This window comes from Callithrix jacchus, chromosome 3 (genome assembly GCF_049354715.1).
Source record: "Callithrix jacchus isolate 240 chromosome 3, calJac240_pri, whole genome shotgun sequence".
Taxonomy (NCBI): Eukaryota; Metazoa; Chordata; class Mammalia; order Primates; family Cebidae; genus Callithrix; species Callithrix jacchus.
Window position 1 is genome coordinate 97,156,238 of NC_133504.1, and position 23,457 is coordinate 97,179,694.

Below are 23,457 nucleotides of genomic sequence, written 5' to 3' on the forward strand. Positions count from 1 at the left end.
AGGCAAGTTTCTAAATTCTCTGTGTCCCAGTTTCCTCATCCTCACTCCTAAATTTATAACAGTAACACCCAAGTCATAGGATCACTGTAAAGACCAAATGAGAGTACCACAACTTATGTGAAATTCTTAGCATAGTATCTCTCATTTAGTAAACACTTCCAAATACTGGTTGTTATTAACAGTATTGACTGTTCTGTACATAACATTCATTCCATTCCTCACCTCCTTTCACATACTTAGTTCCTATGCATCTTTCATAAACCACTTTAAATGGGAAACCTTGCCCAAATAACCCCTCCCTACTTAGGTGAATATTGCTCCTATTTGTATGACTGTAATCCCTGCACATTCCATATCAAAGGACTTAACATCTCTTGCTGGTATCTCTTGTATGTCATTTCTCTTCTCCCTCTAAACTGCAAGCTCTGTGAAGACAAGAGCTAACATTTATTCGGCTCCCCATTTCATCTCTATCCTCTGTCATAGCACTTGCTACATATTACGCCTTCTGTGTTTGTTGAAAGAATGAATGAATTAAACTTGGCTGGCAAGGGAAAGTCACGTCGGCTTTAATTTAGATTTTTTTTTTTTTTTGCTTTATTTTTGATATCGTCATGGTCTCTTCTGTGAAAAGAAAAAAATCTAGACAAATTAAAGTTAACAGAGTTTAATTAAGCAAAGAACAATGCAGGAATGGGGCAGCACCTGATTCAGAATAGGTTCAGAGACACTCCAGCACTAACTGGTTGAAGAATATTTATGGAAAGAAAAAGAAAAAGGTGCAGAAAATGGAAGTGAAGTACAGAAACAGCTGGATTGGTTGCAGCTTGGCATTTGCCTAACTTAAACATGGTTTTGACAGTTGGCTGCCTTGGATTGGCTGAAACTCAGTGATTGGTACAAGAGTAGATTACAGCCTGTTTACACATTTAATTAAGTTACAGTTCACTATGTACAGAGAAGCCTTTAGGCTGAACTTAAAATTGCAAAGAGGCAGCTGTGGGCTCAACTTCATGTAACACTTCTATAGCATGTTCAGTTAGCTAACCATAGGCGTCACATTTCTTCTACCCTCCAAAAGTACTGATGCTGCTGGAAAAGATAACTTCCAGCAGTTGTTTAACTGGGAACAAGTTGAAAAATTATTTGAAATGAAAGCCACTAGAATGAATTATAAACACTTCCTTAATCTTTTTCCTTTGTATGCCTCAGCAGATAAGGCTGCTTCTGTGCTCCCAAATTGGGACCATATGCTCTGTCGTTTCCTGCTCTGACCAATTTGCTATTTGTGTTACCAAAGCACATTTAGCAGATTTTCTCTGAAAAAAGAAAGTTAGAAAAATACTCAGAGTATTATATAACTGAATTCTTCATTTAAATTTGTTATATTTGATCTTTGAAAGCTAAATAACTAAAATCTCATTTCTACTAAATTTATCTCTTTTTTTCATGCTAAGGGTAAATGTGAGATCTAACATTTCACAAACTTTTGTTTTTCTTTTTCAAAACACATGACAAAATATAAAAGCATTTTATCAGGATTAAAGTGATTTATGGAAATTCTAACTCAACATTATAATTCACTACGTAAGCAACGATCTAGTCCTATTACAATATTATGTTTTTTAATACCCACTAAGATGGTGTAAGTGCGTTCCTTGTCACTATAGTAAAATTACACACATACATCATACATAGTAAGCAATCATAGGTATAATACTCACAACTGTAACGATATATAATAAATAATGACATTTGTTAAACCCTGGAGATTCATTTTCTTATATAGCCAATATTTATTAGGTATCAGACACTATGCAAAGCAATGAGCATATTATGGTGAACAAGAGAGAAATGGGCCTGGACTCTTGGAACAAGATGAAAACATTACAGAAATAAGCCTGCATACATGTATACATTTACAATTATAAATTATGATAAAATGTACAAAGGAAAAAAGACACTAAAAGACAGAGGGAATCTAATTTAGATTGGAATGTTAGGAAAATCTCTCCAAGGATATGATATTTAAAATTAAACTAGAAAGCATGAACACCAATTCTACACAAACTCTCCCAGAAAATATAAGAGGAGCAACCATTGCTAAAAATCATTCAATAAGGCCAGCACTGTACTGACACCCAAACCAGGCAAAGATACTACAACAAAGAAAGAAAGGAAGGGAAACTCCCAGTGATACTCCTCATGTAACAGGAGGAATATTATTGAAATTGAAGTGAAAGTCCTCAACAAAATATGAGCAAGTGTATTCAGGAATAAAAAGAAGATAACACACTATGATTAAATACATCAGGAAATGTAAATCTGGTTGAATATTTTTAAATCAATAGACACAATTCACCATATCAACAAAGTAAAGCAGAAAGCCATATAATCATCTCACAAGATGTAGAGAAAATATTTGACAAAATTTAATATCCACTCATGATAAAACCTCTCAGCAAAGAGGGATAGTGAAGAATTTCCTCAACTTGATAGTGAAGGTCTCTAAAATACTTCCAGCTAACTTCACAGTCAGTGAGGAGAGACTTTCCCTCTCAGGTGTACAAGGCAAGAATGTTCTTTCTTACTACTCATATTCAACACTGTATTTGAGGTCCTTGTCTGTGCAATAAAAGAAAAAAATAAATTAAATAAAGGCATTCAGATTGGAATGAATGGGATAAAACTAAAACTGTCCTTATTTTTAGATAACATGATTGCTTGAGGGGGAAATCTCAAAGAACTTACCAAAAACTTAGTAGAACTAATAAGCAGTATTAGCAAGAGTGAAAGAAACAAGGTCAAGTTTACTTTGTATATTGCAGTTCTGCATTTCTATATAGTATTTCTATGTTTATATTTTATTTCTATATGCTAGCAATAAACAGTTGGAAATTAAAATTTTAAAATAGGATCAAAAACATAAAATGCTTAGCTATAAATCTAATAAAATATATGCAGGTTCTGTGCTGAAAACTGTAAACCTCTAATAAAAGAAATCAAAGAAGATCTGAATAGAGAGCTACATCATGTCTATTGCTGGAAAACTCAATAGAATTAAAATGCAAATTTCCCCCAAAGTGATCTGGATGGTACACAATGCCATTCAAATCCCAGTAGATATTTTGTTTTGAAATCCACAAGCTGATTCTAAATTCATATGAAAATGCATAGGAATAAAAAAAGCCAAAATAGTTCTGAAAGAGAACAAACTTAGAAGACTCACACTTTCTGATTTCAGGATTTATTGTAACATAGTATAATACTGGTGAAAAGATAGATATGTAGATTAATGGGATAGAATAAACACTAGAAATAGAGTAACTATACATGGGCAATTGATTATTCACAAAAATGCAAAGTCAATTCAATAGAAAAAGCATAGGTTTTTAACAAATGGTGCTGGAACAACTGGACATCTATTTGTAAAAAAAGTAAGTTTTGGCTGGGCATGGTTGCTTATACCTGTAATCCCATCACTTTGGGAGGCCGAGACGAGAGGATCATCTGAGGTCAGGAGTTCAAGATCAGCCTGATCAATATGATGAAACCTGTCTCTACTAAAAATACAAAAATTAGCCAGGCGTGGTGGTGGGTGTCTGTAATTCCAGCTACTCTGGGGGCTGAGACAGGAAAATCACTTGAGCCCAGGAGGCTGAGGTTGCAGTGAGCTGAGAAGGTGCCATTGCATTTCAGCCTGGGCAACAGAACAAGACTCAGTCTCAAAAAAAAAAAAGTTTTAATTCGTACCTTGTATCATGTACAAAAAGTAATCAAAATAGATCATACTCATAAATATAAAACTTTAAAACACATAGAAGAAACCCTACAACAAAAATCTTTGTGATCTTGACTTAGACAAAAATTTCTTAGATGTAACACCAAAAATATGACCCATAAAATTATGATGAATTAGACATTATCACAATTTTAAATTTTTCTCCAAAAGATATTGTTAGAATACAAACAGAAACCACAGAGAGAGAAAATATTTGCAAAGCACATATCTAATAAAGGGCTTGTATCCTGAACACATAAAGACCTCTCAAGCTCAACAATAAGGAAACAAATAATTCCATAAAAATACATTGGCAACAGATTTGAGTATTCAGTTCATCAAAGAAGATAGAAGGATGGCAAATAAGCCTATAAAAAGATGTTGAACAGAAGTCATTGGCAAAATTAAAATTAAATCCACAATGAGATACTATTACATTCTATTAAAAGAAGCTAAATAAAAAGAAAATTAAAAAATGACAGCACCAAGTTCTGGCCAGAATATGGAGCACCTGGAACACTCATATATTGCTGATGGAATACAAAATGGAACAGCCATTATGAAAGATATTTTAGCAGTTTCTTACAAAATTATTATTATTATTATTATTTTGAGATAGGGTTTTGCTCTGTCACACAGGCTGGAGTACAGCGGCACCACCACAGCTTATCACAGCCTTGACCTCCTGGGCTCAAGCTTCTTCCTGCTTCAGCCTTCAGAGTAGCTGGGACTACAGGCACATGCCACCACACCCAGCTAAGTTTCTTATAAAAATAAACACACTTTACCATAAGACTCAGCATTTCACTGTTAGGTATTTATATGGGAGAAATGAACATGTTATGTTCCTATACAAACCTGTAAGCAAATATATACATAATGGGTTTATTTATAATAACAAAAAACTGGCAACAAGTCAAATGTCTTTCAACTGGTAAATGGATAAACAAATTGTGGTATACCTGGGCAATGAAACTACTCAGAAATTTAAAAAAAAAACAAAAACTACCAATACCTACAACAACCTGGATGAATCCCAAATGCATCACTCTTAATGAAACAAGACTCAAAAATCTGTATACTTGTTTAATGATATTTTTATGTTGCTCTAGAAGAGACCATTTTTTGATAAGGACCAGGAATGGAATGAGGGGTTAATTAGAAATACACGCAAAGTAATATTTTGCGGTGGTGGAACACTCGTAAATGTTAACCACGGTGTGGTTACATGACAGTGTGGATCATTCAAAATTCGTCAAACTCTATGCTAAGAAAAATGAATTTTAACATACTTACACTTTGATAAACTTGAACTGCAAAATTAATAGCTCCCACTTACTGAGTACTCTTATCAAGAATTTTCCAATCCTACCGTATATACACAGTATCCCCTAGTCTCCTTTTAAAATGAAGTGACAACAATCTGAAATAGTGTTGTCCTGCATTTCTTTCTTTCTTTTCTTTTCTTTTTTTTTTTTAAGTCTCACTCTGTCAGCCAGGCTGGAGAGCACTGGCATAATCTCAGCTGACTGCAACCTCTTTTTCCCAGGTTCAAGCGATTCTCATGCCTCAGTCTCCCCAGTAGCTGGGATTACAGGCACATGCCACCAAGCTCGGCTAATTTTTTTATATTTTTAGTAAAAACAGAGTTTCGCCATGTTGACCAAGCTTGTCTCCAACTCCTGATCTCAAGTGATCCACCCACCTCAGCCTCCCAAAATATTGGGATTACAGATGTGAGCCACCGCCCCGAGCCCTTGTCCTGTATTTCTTAGTGTGAGTCTCATATGAAATTTTGAATTTTCTAGTAGCCACCTTTGCAAGTCACAAAGAGAAAAAGGTAAAATTAATTTTAGTAATATATTTTATTTAACCCAACATATCAAAAATGTTATTTTAACATGTAACCAATATAAAAATTATTAATGACATACGTCACATTCTTCAAGTTTGACTAAATCTTCAGAAATCTGGTGTGTATTTTCTACATCTCACTTTGGGCTGGTCACATATTAAAGTCCTCAATCACAAATGTATCTATAGCTATCGGATTGGATGGAGCTGACCTGGAACCTTCCCCAAAACTGCATTTGAACTTCTGCTCTCCCTGCCCTGCACTCTATAGTAACATCCACAAACATTTGATGAATGGAATTGCACTTAACTGAATATTCTACTGTGGGCTATAACAAAGTCATGATTCTACTGAGGTTAAAAAGAGGGAAATATTATTTAACTATCTGAAATTGAAATCAAGTTACTGGCAACTTGTAAGTTTTATATTAAAGAATATTTTCCTTCTTTGATGAAAATTCTTTCCTCAACAGACATCAAAGAGACTGGCTTAAATGAACACCAATGTTCCCATGTAACAACAAACCCGCTGATTGATGATTTAGTGTAGAGTGGTAAAAATATATATATATTTTTTGGTGCCCAAGCTAACCAACCAGTGAAGTTATAATGGCTTTTGTAGATACAGCCTTAACGCTATCCCTAAAAGTGGAAATCAGGAAGAAAATTATATATTTCTAATTTTACCTGAAAGTTATAATTAACAATTTCTGTTTATAGCTTCCCCTTTTAAAAATTATGATAATATCCCTTCTAACTAGCATGAGAGAAATTACAACTCCTAATAGGTTTCTAGAACATATTTAAACTGCATAAAAAGGTATAGCAGGTGAATGAATAAATGCTGGGAAAGACTGAAAAACAAAAATTCTCATACTTTATTGGTGGGTGCCCAAAACTGTACAATTCCTATGAAGGATAACTTATCAAGCTCTATCAAAACTATATTTTGGATATATATCTTTTAATGCAGAAGTCCCTCCTCTAAAAATTTACCTTATAGGTATTCTTGTCCACACTCAAAGTGACTTATGAATAAGAACATTTATTAAAGCATTATATGTAATTACAAAATCTATAAATAATCAAAATGGCCCTCAGTAAGCTACTGGGTAAATGAAGACCTATAAAGCAGAACACTACACAGCTAAAATAAACAAACAGGGGAATAGCTGAAACTGTTTGTATGGAAGGAGCTCTGAGATACATTGTTAGTGCAAAAACATAATGGGAAGAGCATAGGTAGAATATTGCCATTTAGGGTAAAAAAGTGAAATTGAGATTATGTATTTCTGTGTGCTTCTATTTTCATAAAGAAATTTTAAAAGGACACATAAAAACAAATAAAAGTAGTTACCAAGGATTGGGTGGCATGGATGAGAATCAGCAGTTAAAATCTGTTTTTCAATCATGAGACTGTATTACCTTTTTTTTTTTTGAAATTTACGAATTGGCTATTAGTTTAGAAATCTGAAGTAGATGCTTCTTTACTAAGTTTATTATTTTATTTCACTTTTTAGTTATCTGTTTTCCACTTTTTAGTTTTTTTTTTAGCTTCTGTAACACTTTCTCTAGACTGTTAATAGTAAGATAAAAGTATAAGAGTTATTTTTAAACTGATTTTTATTGTTTTACTTGTTAGATTACACCTACATAATTGCCTACAAAGTTTATGTCTTTATCTTTATAATGTCTGCCCAGAAACAGTTCCCTGATTTAGAAAATACAAAAATATTCCTGATTTATGGAATTTTCATAGTAACTATTTACAGAACACATTAAAAATACTTTTTAAAAAGTACTTTATATACAGGTTTCATTGTAGGCAGCAATCTTTCAATAATGGATTAACTAAAAATGTACTATATATGAAAGTTGCGTTGACTGTAGGTGCTAAAAGCAGAGCTTCCAAGAATGCTGCCTTAAATTCAGTAGAAAGAATAATGTTAAAATATAGTTTTCAGAAATACAACTACAGCTACACTGAAAGATAGATAGAAAGAGTATCAATCTTAGTCCACAGACTGGATTATGCAATAAAGCCACATCACTGCTTCATGTTGCTATTTAACTTAATTTCTGATATTTACCCTTCATTCAACTGAATAAATAGATCATTTAATGTCACTCATTCTTTGCTCTTACCATCCTTATCCTCCCACCCCACAGATCCAATACACGTCAAGGGTTTCAAATCCTGTGCAATGTTGAGGTTTCAGGAGAGGGGCAGGGACGGAGACTGCACTGTCTAGTCATTGATCATGAGTAGGTTACAGCTAAGATGTTCATCACCTGTGCCCTCAGCATCCCATCTGATATGATCTATTTTCTGCTGCTCCATATGGCTCTTGGGGAACAGCAGGAATTTTGTCCAAATAGGAACTCTGTCCACTTCCTCTCTAAGGTCTTGCCACTTCCTAGAGATAGACATAAAGGCAGGCCCTGGTCTCTACTGCTTTGAAATCCATAGGTAAATCTCTCCTCCTCCAGCCTGGGTGAATGTCTTTTTAGTTTTTCACTACATCCGCGAAATTCTGTTGACACATCCTGTGCAAAGTCAGAGACCAAGTTAGTATAAAAGCTGTATATGAGGCCAGGTCTCCTGATTCTCCAGCATGTGCACTCTTTATTATGCATTATGTGCTGACTAAAATCTACAACCATCTGAAAAGTCTATCACAGCATTTGATGAATTACTACAGTCGAATTTTGTGCATTTACAAGAACAAACTTACATACCCATCAGTGTTTAGGATGACCACTTTTGACTTAGCTCTTGATATGTACCACTTGCATTGCTAGAAACTTAAGATGTATTGTATCATTGAATCTTCTATATTACCGATGAGGAAGCCAAAATTCAAAGGATTTCAGTTAATTTCATGATGTCACTTATGGCAAAGCCAGAATTTGAAAGCAAGTTTGATTGAGTTAGAGCTCTAAGTCAAACCATTAAGGTGTACAGACTCAGAGGTGAGACCTGTTTTATAAGCCTTTAGCATATGAACATCTAAGCTAACTGCAAAGTTAATTATGTGATGCTATAAATTAAGTATATTTATTGCTTAATTTAGATATGATACATCAATAATGTCACAAAACTGAAGGCACTTCAGCATGCCCTGTGGTTATACTGACATCCCCTGAAAGGCTTCTTCAGCAATTTACAATTTAGCTCTTCCGCCACAATAGGTAACATCTACAAAAATAGTTCTCACTTACCAGCACAATATTTCACAAACTAAGTCAATGTTTTAAAATATATTTTTATGATCCAATTACAGCAGAATGAATACATACATAATGCTCTTTATCCTCTGTAGTAAATTTGGAAGTAATAGGATATATCTTTCTGTATTACTTTCTTCTTTCTAAATTTGTGGTTTCCAAATGCAACTTTCCATAGACCAATTACTTTAAATACATTTTATTATATAAGCCCCTTCCTTGTGTTATATTATAGGCTTCCATTCCAACAAGGTTGAATATAATTCACAGTTTCATAGTGTCTCAAGTTTATTAAAACAGGACTTAATTTTTACATAATACAGTCTTCTCTGAAAACCAGACTGTTTTCACATAGCTGTGTGTGGTCTGTGAGCCAGGCCCAGGAGCTAAAAACCACACAGGATGGATTATTTTCATTAGGGCCATTATGTCTGACTTGAACTATGGAGAACCAACAAACACTTAACCCAGCTGAGACTCTATCTACCTTGCATCAAGGCCTTGCACATAGTAGGTATTCAAGAAATATTTTTTCTTCATTGGCCCAGAAATAGTTTTACAAGTGCTTGTATTTTCTAATGGTTTTGTTCATTCTCTTTAACTAAAATCTGTTTTAATTGCATAAGTATGTGTCACCTAAAAATCTTACTAAAAAGCAGACTGTGTTTCCGGTAGCGTAGGGTGAGGCCCGAGGTTCTGCATTTCTTACACTCTCTGAAGAGATGCTTATGCTCTTAGTCCATGGTAAACATGATGAGTAGCAAGGTTATAAATCTTATTTCAAAACACATTAGTTTTTATATCATTGTGCTCCTGGAGCACCCCGTACCTCCTCTAACTTTATCATACTATTTATAATCTTATATTTATTTGCCTATATACCTTTCTAAACTATAATCTCTCTGGTGTCGGGCACCAAAAGTATCTGGTTTCCTGCTGTATTCTCAGGACCTAACAGATAATTAATATACAATAAATACTTATTGAATGTCATTTGACCAAATGAATGAATATATACAAAAGACATACTTTTATACACACCCTTGATCATATTGTAGACACTCCCCTAGCTACCTGTTTATTAAAATGTCACCATGACTTTGAGAATGTTTCGGAGTCAGAATAAAATTCATTGTTATGATCATGGCTAACATTTATTGAGTACATTATGCATTCATTCATTGAATCCTCACAACAACCCTATAAGGTAAAATTATTATAATTCCCATTTTATTTATTTAGTATAGTTTTTAACTTTTTTCAGTTGACACATTGTACATTTTCATGCAGTATATAGCATAGCAATGTTTTAACATATGAAATGTATTGTGATCAGATGGGGGTAACTAGCATATCCAACATCTCAAATATTCATCATTTCTCTGTGTTGGGAACATTCAATATCCTCCTTCTAGCTATTTAAAACTACATATTTTTGTTAACTATAGTCACCCTAAACTGGAAGGAACCCTAGAATTGATTTCCCTTATCTAGCTATAATTTTGTACCCTTTAACACAGGGGTCCCCAAGCCCCAGGCCATGGACCAGTACCAGTCCATGGCTTGTTAGGAACCAGGTGCACAGCAGGAGGAGAGAAGCGGGTGGGCGAGTGAGCAAAGCCTCATCTGTATTTACAGCTGCTCCCATTTGCCTGCATTCCCACCTGAGTTCTGCCTCAGCTGCAGCATTAGATTCTCATAGGAGCGTGAACCCTTTGTGAACGCACATATGAGGGATCTAGGTTAACCCACTCCTTATGAGAATGTAACTAATGCCTGATGATCTGAAGTGGAACAATTTCATCATCCCAAGACTATCCACATCCCCATCCCCATCCGTGGAAAAACTGTCCTCCACGAAACCAGTCCCTGATGCCAAAAAGGTTGGGGACTGCTGCTTTAACAAATCTCTGCCTCTCGCTTCCCCATAATTCCCATTTTCAAGGTGGAAATAGAGGCACAGAAATGTTAAGTACCTTATCCAAGTATACACAGCTAGTAAATGTCACTGCTAGGAGTTAAGCTCCACAGTCAATGCAAATAACTACGATACCATGAAGATGAAAAAACGGAATCACTCTGGACTTAGATTCTTTAACCTTAATGTGCTTTAAATCTGCAGAATGGAGATTAGATCCCACTTTAAAAAGTACCCTGCAGAATTCCATGTCTTGCCTGAGGTCCTGAGAATACACACTCAGGCATTCTCTGATTCAATTCTCTTCTTGAGCAACTCCACAGGTTTGTCATGAAGTAATGTGTAATTTTGCTAGGATACAAATGTAAATGGCAAAAGCTGTGCAAGGCTGGCCCACCAGAATACAATACTTAGCTGGTACGGGAAGGGAGATCAGTGAGGAACCCAACAGCTACATGAGCATGTAGCTTTATTTTCCTCATCTCTTGGTGCACATTAAAATGCCAGAGAAATGGTATGCCATAGTAGTATTCTCAAATTTGGAATTTGTAAAGGTTTTAAGACGTACCCCTAGACAAATGTCAAGGATTTGCTCCGCGTTCCTGGCTGACATCCTTTGATATGGTCACCTGAATTATAAATTTTTCCATAATTAAGGAAAAGCAGATATCTGTGCATTTAAACATATCATCTCTATTTAAAGAGTGATAATATACAGCATTGTTTATGAAAAGAAAAAATCATACAACTATATTGAGACAAGTTGCTATGGTAACCATTTCGCTCTTAAATTTAGAGAGGCAATGCCTTCTGCTACTGGAAGATTTTCTCAGCTTTTAGTAGCAAGCATTTTGTATCATTTTATATACTGAGCCTGGTTTTTGTTTTAATCTAGGTAAGTTTTCATGTTACCTTACTTAACAGAAAATGCTATATCCTTTAATATAATAAGTCATATTGAATATTTAATCATCAAATGGAAATTGTATTGGGTGGTGTACATTCAAAGACAAATATCTCATCCAGAATGTTAACAGATGATCATACATATCTTAAAACAACTGAGTTGTTCTATAGCCAATAGTTTCAATTGTCTGTAAATGTTATTTATTTCCAGAAAACTATTTCCTAGATTAACAGAGAAAAGTTAACACATAAAACTCTGTATTTTACACCAAGATAATTTTTTACCCACATTATTTTCTCACATATCATTGGCAGATCCCTTCCTGCTTTCCCATACGTTGATGGATGTATTATAATAAAAAAGGCTTTGTAATCAGTGGCAACACTTTCCAGATTTCCTGCAAACAGGAAAGATCATAAATTTTCTTATACTTTAACAATGCTTCCCCAACAACTCCTGTAAGAGAGTTCCTGTAAATTTCTGTAAGAGAACTATAATTTCAGAACATAATAACAGCAACAATAATAATATCACTCATTAAGCTCTTGCTTAGTATCAGGTTTGGTTCTAAGTACTTCACATGGGACACCAAATTTACAAACTTAGCACAAGCCAGGGAATCCAGGGACGGCATTTAAAGATCTCATATTTGTTTATAAAAAAAGAGATAATATTTAGCATTGATTATAAAGATTTCTTTTTTAATCCTTAAACAACCCCAACCCCATAAGCTTGCTGCTAATGGTTACCTTGAATACAGTACAGATCAACTTTTATATCCAGTAAGTTTTCCCTGAATTGTACAAATTAAGAAATCAAGTAATTTTCCCTCAGGCGTCATAGTTTATGAAATAAAATAAGCAATGTACTGAATGTAAATGTATTAATAAGATTCAAAAATAAGTGGCTTATACCAAATAAAGACAGAAAATTGGCTACTGAAATGTGTCATAAACATTCAGTACTCCAAATCACAATTGTAAAAGACACCAACATTTCCTGTAATAATACATTAAAGCATCATTTTTGCTTTTGGTTTTTGCAGTATCCTTGGTATTGTGAATTTATACTTTATATAAGTAATGGCATTATGATTCTATATTTATACCTGAGGAAGCCTAGAACTTAAATATTTGCATATACATCAAATGAACACACTGTTGCCAGTTGTTACTGCTATCTCGTTTTCTTTTTGTAAGAAGGTGGACGAGTGAATTCTAGTAATCAAAAAGCAAGCATGCTTAAGTTAAAGACTTTTGCTTATAATTTTCATAGTTTGTTATAATATAATACACTGGTGTAGGAAAGGAAATCAAATTATTTAAGTGACTAGACTTTCTCTTCATACACAACTATTCAATAAGCACACCCACCAGTTGTTTATATAGTATTAGTTAGAGGATATAATGAAAGAGCAATAAACAGCCTTCTTTATCACTGCACTTAATAAACGCCGGAAGTGCTCCAATGTGATGGAATTTCAGTTATAAATAATTGACTGTAACCAGATTTTTATAAAATCCAATTGACTGTGCCACCTCACACTTAGCCTATAATGGCACTTAGTTTTTCTAATTCTTCTCCATGCTTCAGTTTTTTAAAAAAAAAAAAAAACATCAGTTCTGTTTAATCCATCAAGGATACAAACTGGTGATAAAATGGATTTTCTACACTTTTAAGTAGATTTTAAAAGGACATTTTTTACAGTAGAAAATCAATTATTCCAGATATGTGTTTTACCTCAATCATTCCTTATGCCCTGTAAGTCCTGAGAGTAAGGCCCATTCAGCCAAAAAGATACTATATGAGTGAATTCTAGTAATCAAAAAGCAAGCATGCTTAAGTTAAAGACTTTTGCTTATAATTTTCATAGTTTGTTATAATATAATACACTGGTGTAGGAAAAGAAATTTACATAGGTAAATTGTTTTCTGCAGTCAAATTCCAAAGGATTTTGCAAAATTTCAGTTAGGTGAGCCAAGAGTCACTACCACTTTCTGTAAGTTCCGATAATCTTTCTGGCCTATGGGAGCATTTAGTTTATGAGTTATACTAAATGCCCTAGGGAAATTGAAATGAGTAATTTCTTTATTTCACTAGTATGGGTTCAGACTACTCATTATATTAATTCTAATCATTCTCCTTGGAGGCAGGTAAGTGGCAGCCTCATTAGGAATGCTGCCCAGACAAGGACAAGAGGCTCTGTGGCCTTCCCAGAAACTGACTGTCAGGCAGCTGGCATCCAACACCTGTTCAGAGGCCCATCCATTGTTCCTCAACACACTAGCCACTGAAACCACTTTTTAATTGGTTTAAACAGGCTTGTTTATTTTTCACTTTTCTGTTTATTGAAGTAGAAGCAGAAACCGGCCTTCCAAAACCAGCCTATCAGCATCTCCTTCTTTGGCTCGCCTGACCTTCAGGCAGTGCAGCTGCCTGAACTGAGTTAAAAATGGACTGTCAAGCTGGCTTTAATTTCTGCGGCTCTGCCTCTGAATGTCCTCCCACTGATCTTTTTTTCACACCCTCCATACCCCTTCTGTTTTTGTTTTTCTAAGAGTTTTATGCCAGGACAGCTGAAACTGGCTTTCAGGGCTCTGAAAGGATCCTTCTACACATAATCCTAGAGGACCTGGGAACCAACACTAGAATTTCTACTGTAGGAACAACCTTCTCCCTCCAGGCATCCCCTAACCCACATCAAGCTGATCCTCTGAACAGATCATCTCCTACTGGCACACCAAAGTTAGAAAACCATGGCTTAGTAACTTTGGAAGGTTTGTCTTCTAGCTCATGGGTTGTGCAGGCATGCTGCCTCTTTCCAGGGCTCCTCTGCCCCTCCGTGTGTTCCTGTGCAGGACAGCACCGAGGCCTCACAGGGATTATCTGCTGATCCCCAGCAGAATCTAAAACTTTATCTTCAATCTCTGAAACCTCTTCAAAACATCCCAAACCCAAGATCCTCCCAACAGGGCTCGCCAGAAACTTCTGCCTCCGGAAATGACAATTTCTCTCAGTGATGCACGGATGGGGAAGTACCTAAGATCCTACTAATGGTTTTGTATCTTGGCAAACTCCTGCTCAATTCAAGCTCCCCACGCTTTGGCGCAAGATCTATTTAGAAGAGTGCCAGGCTCACCCTTCATGCGGAGAAAACGCGTTAGTCACAGATGTAAAAGCATGAAGGATGCCGGGAAACCAGGGAGTGCATGGGGTCATTAAGGCCCTTCCTAAAATGCTGGCGAGCCTTCGATGAGGGATAGGAAAACTAGATCTGACCGCTTGCAGCAGAGGAGGATACGGAAACCCTGAGAGGCAGAGTCGAGTTGACTGGGTTAGAGGCCAGAAATAAGTGCATACATGATGCTCACTGAACATTGCAACAGATTTAAGCCAAGTGTTCAGGACGACACAGCAAATCCTCAGGACATGAAAATACACAGATCTTTTAAAGCTTCCAGCTGCTGGGAGCGGCCTGTGTGAAAGCGCGAGCGCTTGGGGAGGGGGCGCACTGCAGAATCAAGTTCAGGCTTTGACCCGAGTCAGAGTTGTGCACCCGGAATTATGGTAACAGTGACCCGAGGCCTACCCTGGAAACAGCAGGTGTCCACACTTCTACAGGTTTATCCTCAATTCCCTGCGGCTAGCCTCCGGCCCCCTGGAAGTGCTGGGGTTGAAAGAGGACCGGACCCCGGAGGGGAAGGGCGGGGCGCCAGGCGGGAGGGGCGGCGCAGGTGGGCGGGCCAGGGCAGGGTGTGAACTGGACCTATAAAGCTCTGGCTGCCCCGGAGGCTATGCTGCTGCGAGGAGCCGGCGCGGGGTGGGCGCGGGGTGAGCAGGGTGCCGCTGGCTGCTGGGGTCTGCAGGTCACCGAGCCCCCGGGAGAGGGGACTCCTGAGGCGGCACCTGCCTGTGTTTACCCGGCAGCGAGCGCGTCGGCCCCCGCGAACTCCCGGCAGGTGGGCGAAGCTGCGGCCTTGGGGGGCGCAGCGAGGCAGCAGGGCGCTCTGCGCTCGTCGCTTCCAAGTTTTGCGAGTTAGTTTCAGGTTGTGGCTGTAGTTGGCGGCTCCGCTCCCAGGTCTTTGTCAACTTGAGCTGAAGAGGCCGGTTCCTCCGCTTTGGCAGAGGAGGTCCTCCGCTAGTTCGCTCCCGCGACGCCGGGCATTTTAGGAGCCTCTGCACGACTCGCCTGACTTAATCCGTCTTTTCTCGCCTCCTTTTTTCCAGCGCTCAGGAAAGGCTGTTGGGTCCCGCGCGGGAAACAGAGCCGTTGACCATGGTTGCAACTGGCAGTTTGAGCAGTAAGAACCCGGCCAGCATTTCAGAATTGCTGGACCGTGGCTATCACCCGGAGAGCCTGCTAAGTGGTGAGTATCCCCGCTGCCTACCCTTCTCCCCTCCAAAGGTCGGTGCCTCCCCATCTATCGGGAGAGCGGGCTTCCTCCCCTTCCTCTTTGTAGGAGGTGCCACAAAAATCCATCTAAGGAGACTTCTTTATGAATTTTCTAACATCGTCTCTCCGTGATAGAAACAAAAGTAGCAGAAGTAGAATACCCGAGGGCTACATCTTTCTAGTCTGGTGCCAGCAGGCTCTTTGGCATTAAGCTCCTCATCTTACATGATTGCGAAGAATACAGATGTGTGTGTTTTAGCAAATGTATTTACCCCCGTAATCAACATCACCCCTCCCCCTGAATTCCCACGCACCCATTTGCCAGCTATTCTTCACTCTCCCCCGGCTCCTGGGAACTACTGATCTGATTTTTATCACTCCAAGTTAGTTTTGCCTTTAGGTAACCGGGACCATACAGTACGTACTCTTTGGTATCTGGTTTCTTTCCCGTTGCCTAATGTTTTTGAGATCCTTTTATGTTGTTGCTTAAAGTGCGTTCATGTTTATTACTGAGTAGGATTTCAGTCGTGGATATATCCATTATTCCATTTTTAATGTGAGAAGGAAACTGTTGAACAGCAGCAGTGCTTGACTTGCTGTCATTTGCAATTTTAACAGTAGTTTCTAAGTGAATACACTGCTCTGCCACTAAAGAGCTGTAAGAGCAGAGATAAACTGCTTAAGCCCTCCGTGTTTTTCTCCTTTCAAGGTGAAGTAGTTGATGACCTAATTTATAGGCCAGAACTCCAAAAGTCCCTATCTTCGGTGTAAGCAAAATACGGAGTCCTTATTCTTTGGCGTGCATTTGTTTCATTTAGTTGTAAAATTTCTTTAAATAATCGAAGTGTGTACATGAAGTGGAGAGGAAACCCCAGTAGCTGATGAAGGTGGAGTAGGCTTAGGGAGAGGAGCCGGGAGGGCATCTGCCTGCACCTTGTTCATTCGACTGCATGTGGTGTGGCATCCTGCCAAGTGGTAGGATTAATGTGAGGGGTAGGTGACCAAATGCAGAGCTATCTTTTTTCCTTTGAGCCAATCTAATTTTATTTCCCTAGGACTGTTTTGTTTTGCTTGGCTAAGAAAAACTACCCAGCCAGTTATATATATCCTCATGAATCTCAAAAGTCTTCTCTTCTCTTTGCAGAATTTTTAATTAAAGAGGTTAAAGCTAAAATTGAGATCTACAGGGCAATCCAGTAAAGACTTAAAGATGCTAATTTGATAGATCCTTAATAACACTCTTCAACCTCATGGACTTTAAGCACAATAGTAAAAATTCTTTATTTTACAATACGTGTTTTTTTTTTTTGTTTGTTTTGTTTTGTTTTGAGACGGAGTTTCGCTCTTGTTACCCAGGCTGGAGTGCAATGGCGCGATCTTGGCTCACCGCAACCTCTGCCTCCTGGGTTCAGGCAATTCTCCTGCCTCAGCCTCCTGAGTAGCTGGGATGACAGGCATGCGCCACCATGCCCAGCTAATTTTCTGTGTTTTTAGTAGAGATGGGGTTTCACCTTGTTGACCAGGATGGTCTCAATCTCTTGACCTCGTGATCCACCCACTTTGGCCTCCCAAAGTGCTGGGATTACAGTTAGAAAGTAACAGCGCCTTAGTCCAAAAAAACAAAGTTATAACTTCTTATTCCCGAAGTAATACATGTTTTCTGTAAAACAAAATTAGAAAAACCCCATAAGCAAGTAGCCAAGAAAGAAAGAAAAAATCACGAATAATCTGGGAAAATCATGAGTAAATTTTTGATGCATAGCCTTTATGATTGTGTGTGCATTTTGTGTGCACACATAAATTTAAAGAAAAGTGTTTATATCCTATCCACTCTATTATCCAAACCTTTATTTCATATATGAACTTTCACTTATGAGAAGTTAAATGATTCGCTGTATTACCTACCTAGTTAACAGCTCATTGAGGTCAGCTGACTCTGAAACAAACACTAGGAAAAGGCAGATGTGGTAGATAGACGTAACCAATGTTGATATCATGGTTTTTTTCTCTTTTCTTTTTTTTTCTTTATCCAAAAAGAAAACTCAATCTCTTACAGATTTTGACTACTGGGATTATGTTGTTCCTGATCCCAACCTCAACGAGGTAATATTTGAGGAATCAACTTGCCAGAATTTGGTTAAAATGCTGGAGAACTGTCTGTCCGAATCAAAGCAAACCAAACTTGGTTGCTCAAAGGTCCTTGTCCCAGAGAAACTGACCCAGAGAATTGCTCAAGATGTCCTACGGCTTTCCTCCACGGAGCCCTGTGGCTTGCGAGGTTGTGTTATGCACGTGAACTTGGAAATTGAAAATGTATGTAAAAAGCTGGACAGGATTGTGTGTGATTCTAGTGTGGTGCCTACTTTTGAGCTTACACTTGTGTTTAAGCAGGAGAACTGCTCATGGACTAGATTCAGGGATTTCTTTAGCAGAGGTCGCTTCTCCTCTGGTTTCAGGAGAACTCTGATCCTCAGCTCAGGATTTCGACTTGTTAAGAAAAAACTTTACTCACTGATTGGAACAACAGTCATTGAAGGGTCCTAAAAAGGGAACATTTATAAAGGTTATTTCATCATTGCATAGTGAAACTATTCAGCTAGTCAGCTAAAGTCATTTATAGTTTGCCCCACCTACCCTCAATAAGAAACCCCAAATGTAGTCCATTTTCTTTTTGTGTTTCACATTCATAGCAACTGCAGCTAACAGGCTGATTTTCTGGCCTTTGGAGAAATGATCCAAAATAGTGTACATTTTCTGCATATATCACATTTTTGTAGAGAATTGAATGAGATGGAATAGGTAAGCAAAAGTAGAAGTCCATTTGAGTTGTACAGTTGATTCCACAATTTTCTTTCAGGTAGGTTTGCTAATAGACTGTATAAACCAGATCTGCCTAGTTTGATTTTCATATGGCTTTTTTTTTTTCTGTAAGTTTTCAGAGTGATTCTTTAAATCACAGAATCTTACTAAGTGACACTTAGCCTATCAAAACTTCCAGAAGCCTACACCACCAGTTCCTGACTCAAATTTGAATGGTTCTTAGACAGGAGGGTAGGATTAAGTAGGTGAGTCTAATTAAAGCTTAACCCTAGGTAAGAGTGAATGAGAAATATTACGGCTATAATGGAACTGCTTCACTGTTTCTTGGTGACTTCCTCATGCTAATGTTTTTAAAAGGCGACAAAAGCTTGTGCTGCCATTTCAGTAACCACAGTGTTGTTTTGGATGCTTTTATAAGCTCAGTTTCCCTTGTTCTTAAGTGTTAAATATTGTTTTTAAACTAGAAAAATGCAAAATATTGAACTGATATTTTTGTGTGTAGTTGATTACTCTTCCATTGAGTGAATGATGAATGCCTGTGAGGGCAGGAAATTAGTTCTGAGATTTAGTCCCTCTCTTATTTAGTAATCTGTCTTCTTTTCAGTATTACATATACTTAATCTCAGATGAACCATTTTGCCATGTCAATGTTACCTCATCTCTGGGCTTTTCTGGGAATTGAGGTATCTCTCCTTAACCCCAATTTTCAAGGGCAGTAGCTGTATACTACCACTTTGAATTATCGAATCGGGTCAGTTTACAAAGTCTGCATTGGCTATGGAGATACAGTTTATGGTACAGCCTAGAGAATGAAACTCACAGCCCAGATAACCATGCACATACCCGGATTTCTTCCACCTTGGATACCTGTCACTAGGGAATAATAAAGGCCTTATTTTTTGTCTTATTCTGACTAAGTAGATCATTATCTCTTTCCTTTTTTATGTTAATGAGAGAATTTAGCCTCTACCCAACAATGTTCAATTCAGCAAGGCTGATATCCTTGCTGTGGGTCGTGGATAAGGAGCTTATTCAGGTTTCCTACCCTAGCTATTAGCTCCTCTTCACATGCTGGAGACTGGTGTCAGGGACAGATGTATCATCCTGGTGTTACTCAAAAACAGGTGTGATCCTGTTACTGATACTATAAGTGACCTAAAATGTCACTGTTCAAATTAGCAAGTGTTCTAACAAACTAAACTCTTCAAATGCTTGGAAAGATACTACTACAAAGCCAATCTTTACAGAATTAGGCCAAGATAAATCAATGTTGTTCTGCATGTCTATTATTAGGCTCCAAAGGTTCACTGTGTTTCTGCTGCTGTCCTGGAGTTGTCACCACTGACTGGGCAACGCTTCTTGGGCATGGATGTAGAACTGTTATCCTTTTTCCACTAACAGTTATCTTTGACTCTCTTGCCTATTATGCTTACAGAATGGTGATGGCTTTTGGAGGCTGTTAAATTAATATTCCTGTTAAAGGAAATTAAAGTTTGTCTATTTTTGACAATAAAGCATTATATATTTTTAATTCTCTTGTCCTCTTTTTTTTTTCTTTCCCTTACTACTTGATGCAGTGGTCACAGGATAAGGGCAGCAATTACAAGGGCTGTAAGTAGGGATGACTCATTCCCAAGAAACGTTATATCAGAATTCCTTACGAGCCTGATAGGAGTGGGTTGTGCCTTCATCTCATTTAGCAAAATTGGGGTTAACAGGGAATGCAGCTATTTTGCCTGGTAGTAAAAATAGCCCACCATTTCTGCACCTGTGTAGCCTAACCCTATCTTAATGGGAGTGGACTGAAAGGGAGTGCACGCTAGACTAGTGTTGGTATCTTCTGCCTAGACACCCACGGTGGGCAAATGTAGGCAAAACTTCCCTTCCAAAGGTGGAAGACTTGGGGTATAAATGAAGAGAAGAAATAGTAGATCTAGGTAAAGGAATAAATAAATGGGTTATATAAAGAGGAAAATCCAATATTATATTATCACCTCAAAAGAGGCTCAGAGCAAGTAATGATGATGTCTTCCAGCTCAATTATAACAGATGCCTGAAAAGTGAAGCTATGTTTGCGGAGACTACTTCTTTTGCAAATGGAAGTCTGCAAACCTGAATGACCTCCTTCTGGGAGACATATTTATACTATACGAACCCCCAGGTAGCCTCAGGATTCTTGGTCCTTGGTCCAAGGGGCTTGGTCACCAAAAAGACCAAGGCTGTATTAGGGTGTTGGGACTTTTAGCCCCACCAAACCCTCACCTCCACCTGGAAGGAGAGAGGAGCTGAAGATTAAGCCAATGACCAATGATTTAACCAGTCTACATAATTCTACATAATGAAGCTTCCATAAAAACCCAAAAGGACTGTGTTCAAACACCTCTGGATAAGTGAACACTTGGAGGTTCCTGGAGAATGGTGGGCCTGGAGAGGACATGAAAGCTCTTGCTGCTTCCCACATTCCTTGGCCTATGCATTTCTTCAGCTTCTTTTCTATAAGTCTTTATAATAAACCAGTAAACATAAGTGCTTCCCTGAGTTCTGTGAGCTGCTCTAGCAAATTAATCTAATCCCAAGAGGGAGTCATAGGAACCCTAATTTATAGCAGGTAGGTCAGAAGCAAAGGTAAAGCAAACTAGGGCTTGAGGTTGGCATTGGAAGTTGGGGGAGGGGGACAGTCTTATTTGAGGCTGTCTCCAGGTGGTGTCCGAATGGAGTTGAATTAGAGGATACCCAGCTGGTGTCAGATGCAGAATTGATTGCTTGCCTGGTGTGTGAGGAAAACCCACACACATTTGGTCACAAATGGCTTCTGTGTTCATTTTTGAGTGGGAGGGTATAGGAGAAATCAAATTTGATTATTTTCACCCCTCAGTATTCTCATAATGGGTAAAGGATGTTGTTTTTAATAACTGGTACAATAATGACCTTTCACAGGAAAAAAATAAGTTGAATGCACACACATTAAGCATAAAAAATCAATTTCAGGTTGATTGAGAAAAATATGAAAGGGAAACTTAGAAGACAGAATTTTCATAATTTTGAAGTAGAGGAAAGAATTCTTAAATAAGAGGACAAGATGCACTGAAACATTTCTTTATCAAATAATCCTATAAGGAAGACAAAATTAAAACTCAGGAACTGGAAGAAAGTATTTTCAACACATATAACTGAAAAATGGTTTGGAACCAGAATACATCAAGAATTCTTGCAAAGCAATAAGAACACCACAAACCAACCCCCAAAAATATATAGTCAAAAGCCTGAATAGGCACCATGTGGAAAACGAAACCAGTCTGACTGATAAATATACGAAAACATCTTCAATCTAATGAGTAATCAGAGAAATTCAAATAAAAAGCAATAATAAAATATCAATATAGACATCCACGTTATTTTTAAAAAATTGATAATTCCAAAAGTTGGTGAGGACGCACACAAAAAAAATCACATCAACAAGTCAATATATGTATGTGGCATTATTTTATAAAATTGATAAGTATATTTTGTGAACCAGCATATCAGCGTTTTTCAAACTTTTTTTTTTTTTGAGAGAGAGAGAGGGTCTTGCTCTGTCTGTCACACAGGCTGGAGCACAGTGGCATGATGACAGCTTACCATAGCCTCTATTTTCCAGGCTCAGGCAATCCTCCCACCCGAGCCTGCCAAGTACCTGAGACCACGAGTGTCCACTACCACGCCCAGCCAATTTTTTTATTTTTTGTAGAGACAGGGTCTACCCTATGTTGCCCAAACTGGTCTTATACTGCTGAGCTCAAGTGAATCCTCCCACTTCAACTTGCCGAGGTGGTGGTATTACAGGTGTGAGCCACTATGCCCTGCCTCTCCAATTTTTTAAACTTTCATTCAAATTACTTATCCTAAGTTTAAAAAATTGCAAATGATGTAAAGTCCAGAATGTGAGAAATACTGACCTTTTAAAATAAAACTATTACACCATCTTTTAAGTATTTCCAATAGAATGTAAGTAGCATAGTAATCTGACATTCAACGACATCTATTTAGAAAACATTAAAATAGGGTCTTCAACAGAATTAAATTTTTTCGGTGATACTTCTCTTTATCTTTATTCCTGTCTCTTTTCAAAGTCTACATTTTATACTGAGTTTTTCTTTAATGTAAATTCTTTTAAATTTAAAAGTCCTTTATTATTTCTTCTCTATAAACAATAATTATAATTGAAATTCAAATTTTTTAAATTTTCTGTGACTGTGAGTCTTTAAATGTCAATTTTTGAGTGAGTTAACTTTGCAAATAGTAATAATACACGATGGCCAAAATAACATGTTTTCCAAATTTTTGAAGACCGTTAAACATAATAATAATACTAAGCTATTTCTTAATGAGACGACCCTTTAGTTAATTAATTTGTGGTTTAATTTTTTTTTTGCTAGAATCGAGAGTTTAGCATTATTTCTTTTCATCTTTCTCTCTCTCTCTCTCTCTCTCTCTCTCTCTCTCTCTCTCTCTCAATGTCTCACTCTCTGGCTCAGACTGGAGTGCAGTGGTGCAATCATAGCTCACTGCAGCCTCAA

At 37.5% G+C, this 23,457-nt stretch overlaps 1 protein-coding gene and 1 long non-coding RNA gene across 5 annotated transcripts; one reads left to right on the forward strand and one right to left on the reverse strand.

The window, feature by feature from the left end:
- Window positions 1-651: 651 nt before the first annotated feature.
- Window positions 652-16,323, reverse strand: LOC144581779 (uncharacterized). Its single transcript, XR_013533011.1, has 2 exons — window positions 15,278-16,323; window positions 652-2,625 (listed from the first exon to the last, which is right to left on the reverse strand). It is a non-coding gene; the product is annotated as an uncharacterized LOC144581779 (long non-coding RNA).
- Window positions 14,833-20,432, forward strand: DDIT4L (DNA damage inducible transcript 4 like). 4 transcript variants are annotated; one of them, XM_035293254.3, is made up of 3 exons: window positions 14,833-15,291; window positions 15,916-16,055; window positions 18,138-20,432. In XM_035293254.3, the coding sequence occupies exons 2-3, from the start codon at window positions 15,965-15,967 to the stop codon at window positions 18,623-18,625; spliced, it is 579 nt and encodes a 192-aa protein (XP_035149145.1). In that variant the 5' UTR covers window positions 14,833-15,291; window positions 15,916-15,964; the 3' UTR covers window positions 18,626-20,432. The 4 variants fall into 4 exon arrangements, with proteins under 4 accessions (XP_035149145.1, XP_035149144.1, XP_002745598.1 ...); XM_035293253.3 differs by lacking the exon at window positions 14,833-15,291 and adding an exon at window positions 15,485-15,766; XM_002745552.4 differs by lacking the exon at window positions 14,833-15,291 and adding an exon at window positions 15,485-15,647.
- The last annotated feature ends 3,025 nt before the right edge of the window (window positions 20,433-23,457 follow it).

What these genes read in the sequence shown, in the direction of transcription:
- DDIT4L (XM_035293254.3), top strand. Translation starts at nt 15,965, where the DNA reads ATGGTTGCAACTGGCAGTTTGAGCAGTAAGAACCCGGCCAGCATTTCA. An exon ending in CCCGGAGAGCCTGCTAAGTG is followed by an intron (nt 16,056 to 18,137) that starts GTGAGTATCCCC and finishes AATCTCTTACAG; the next exon opens with ATTTTGACTACTGGGATTAT.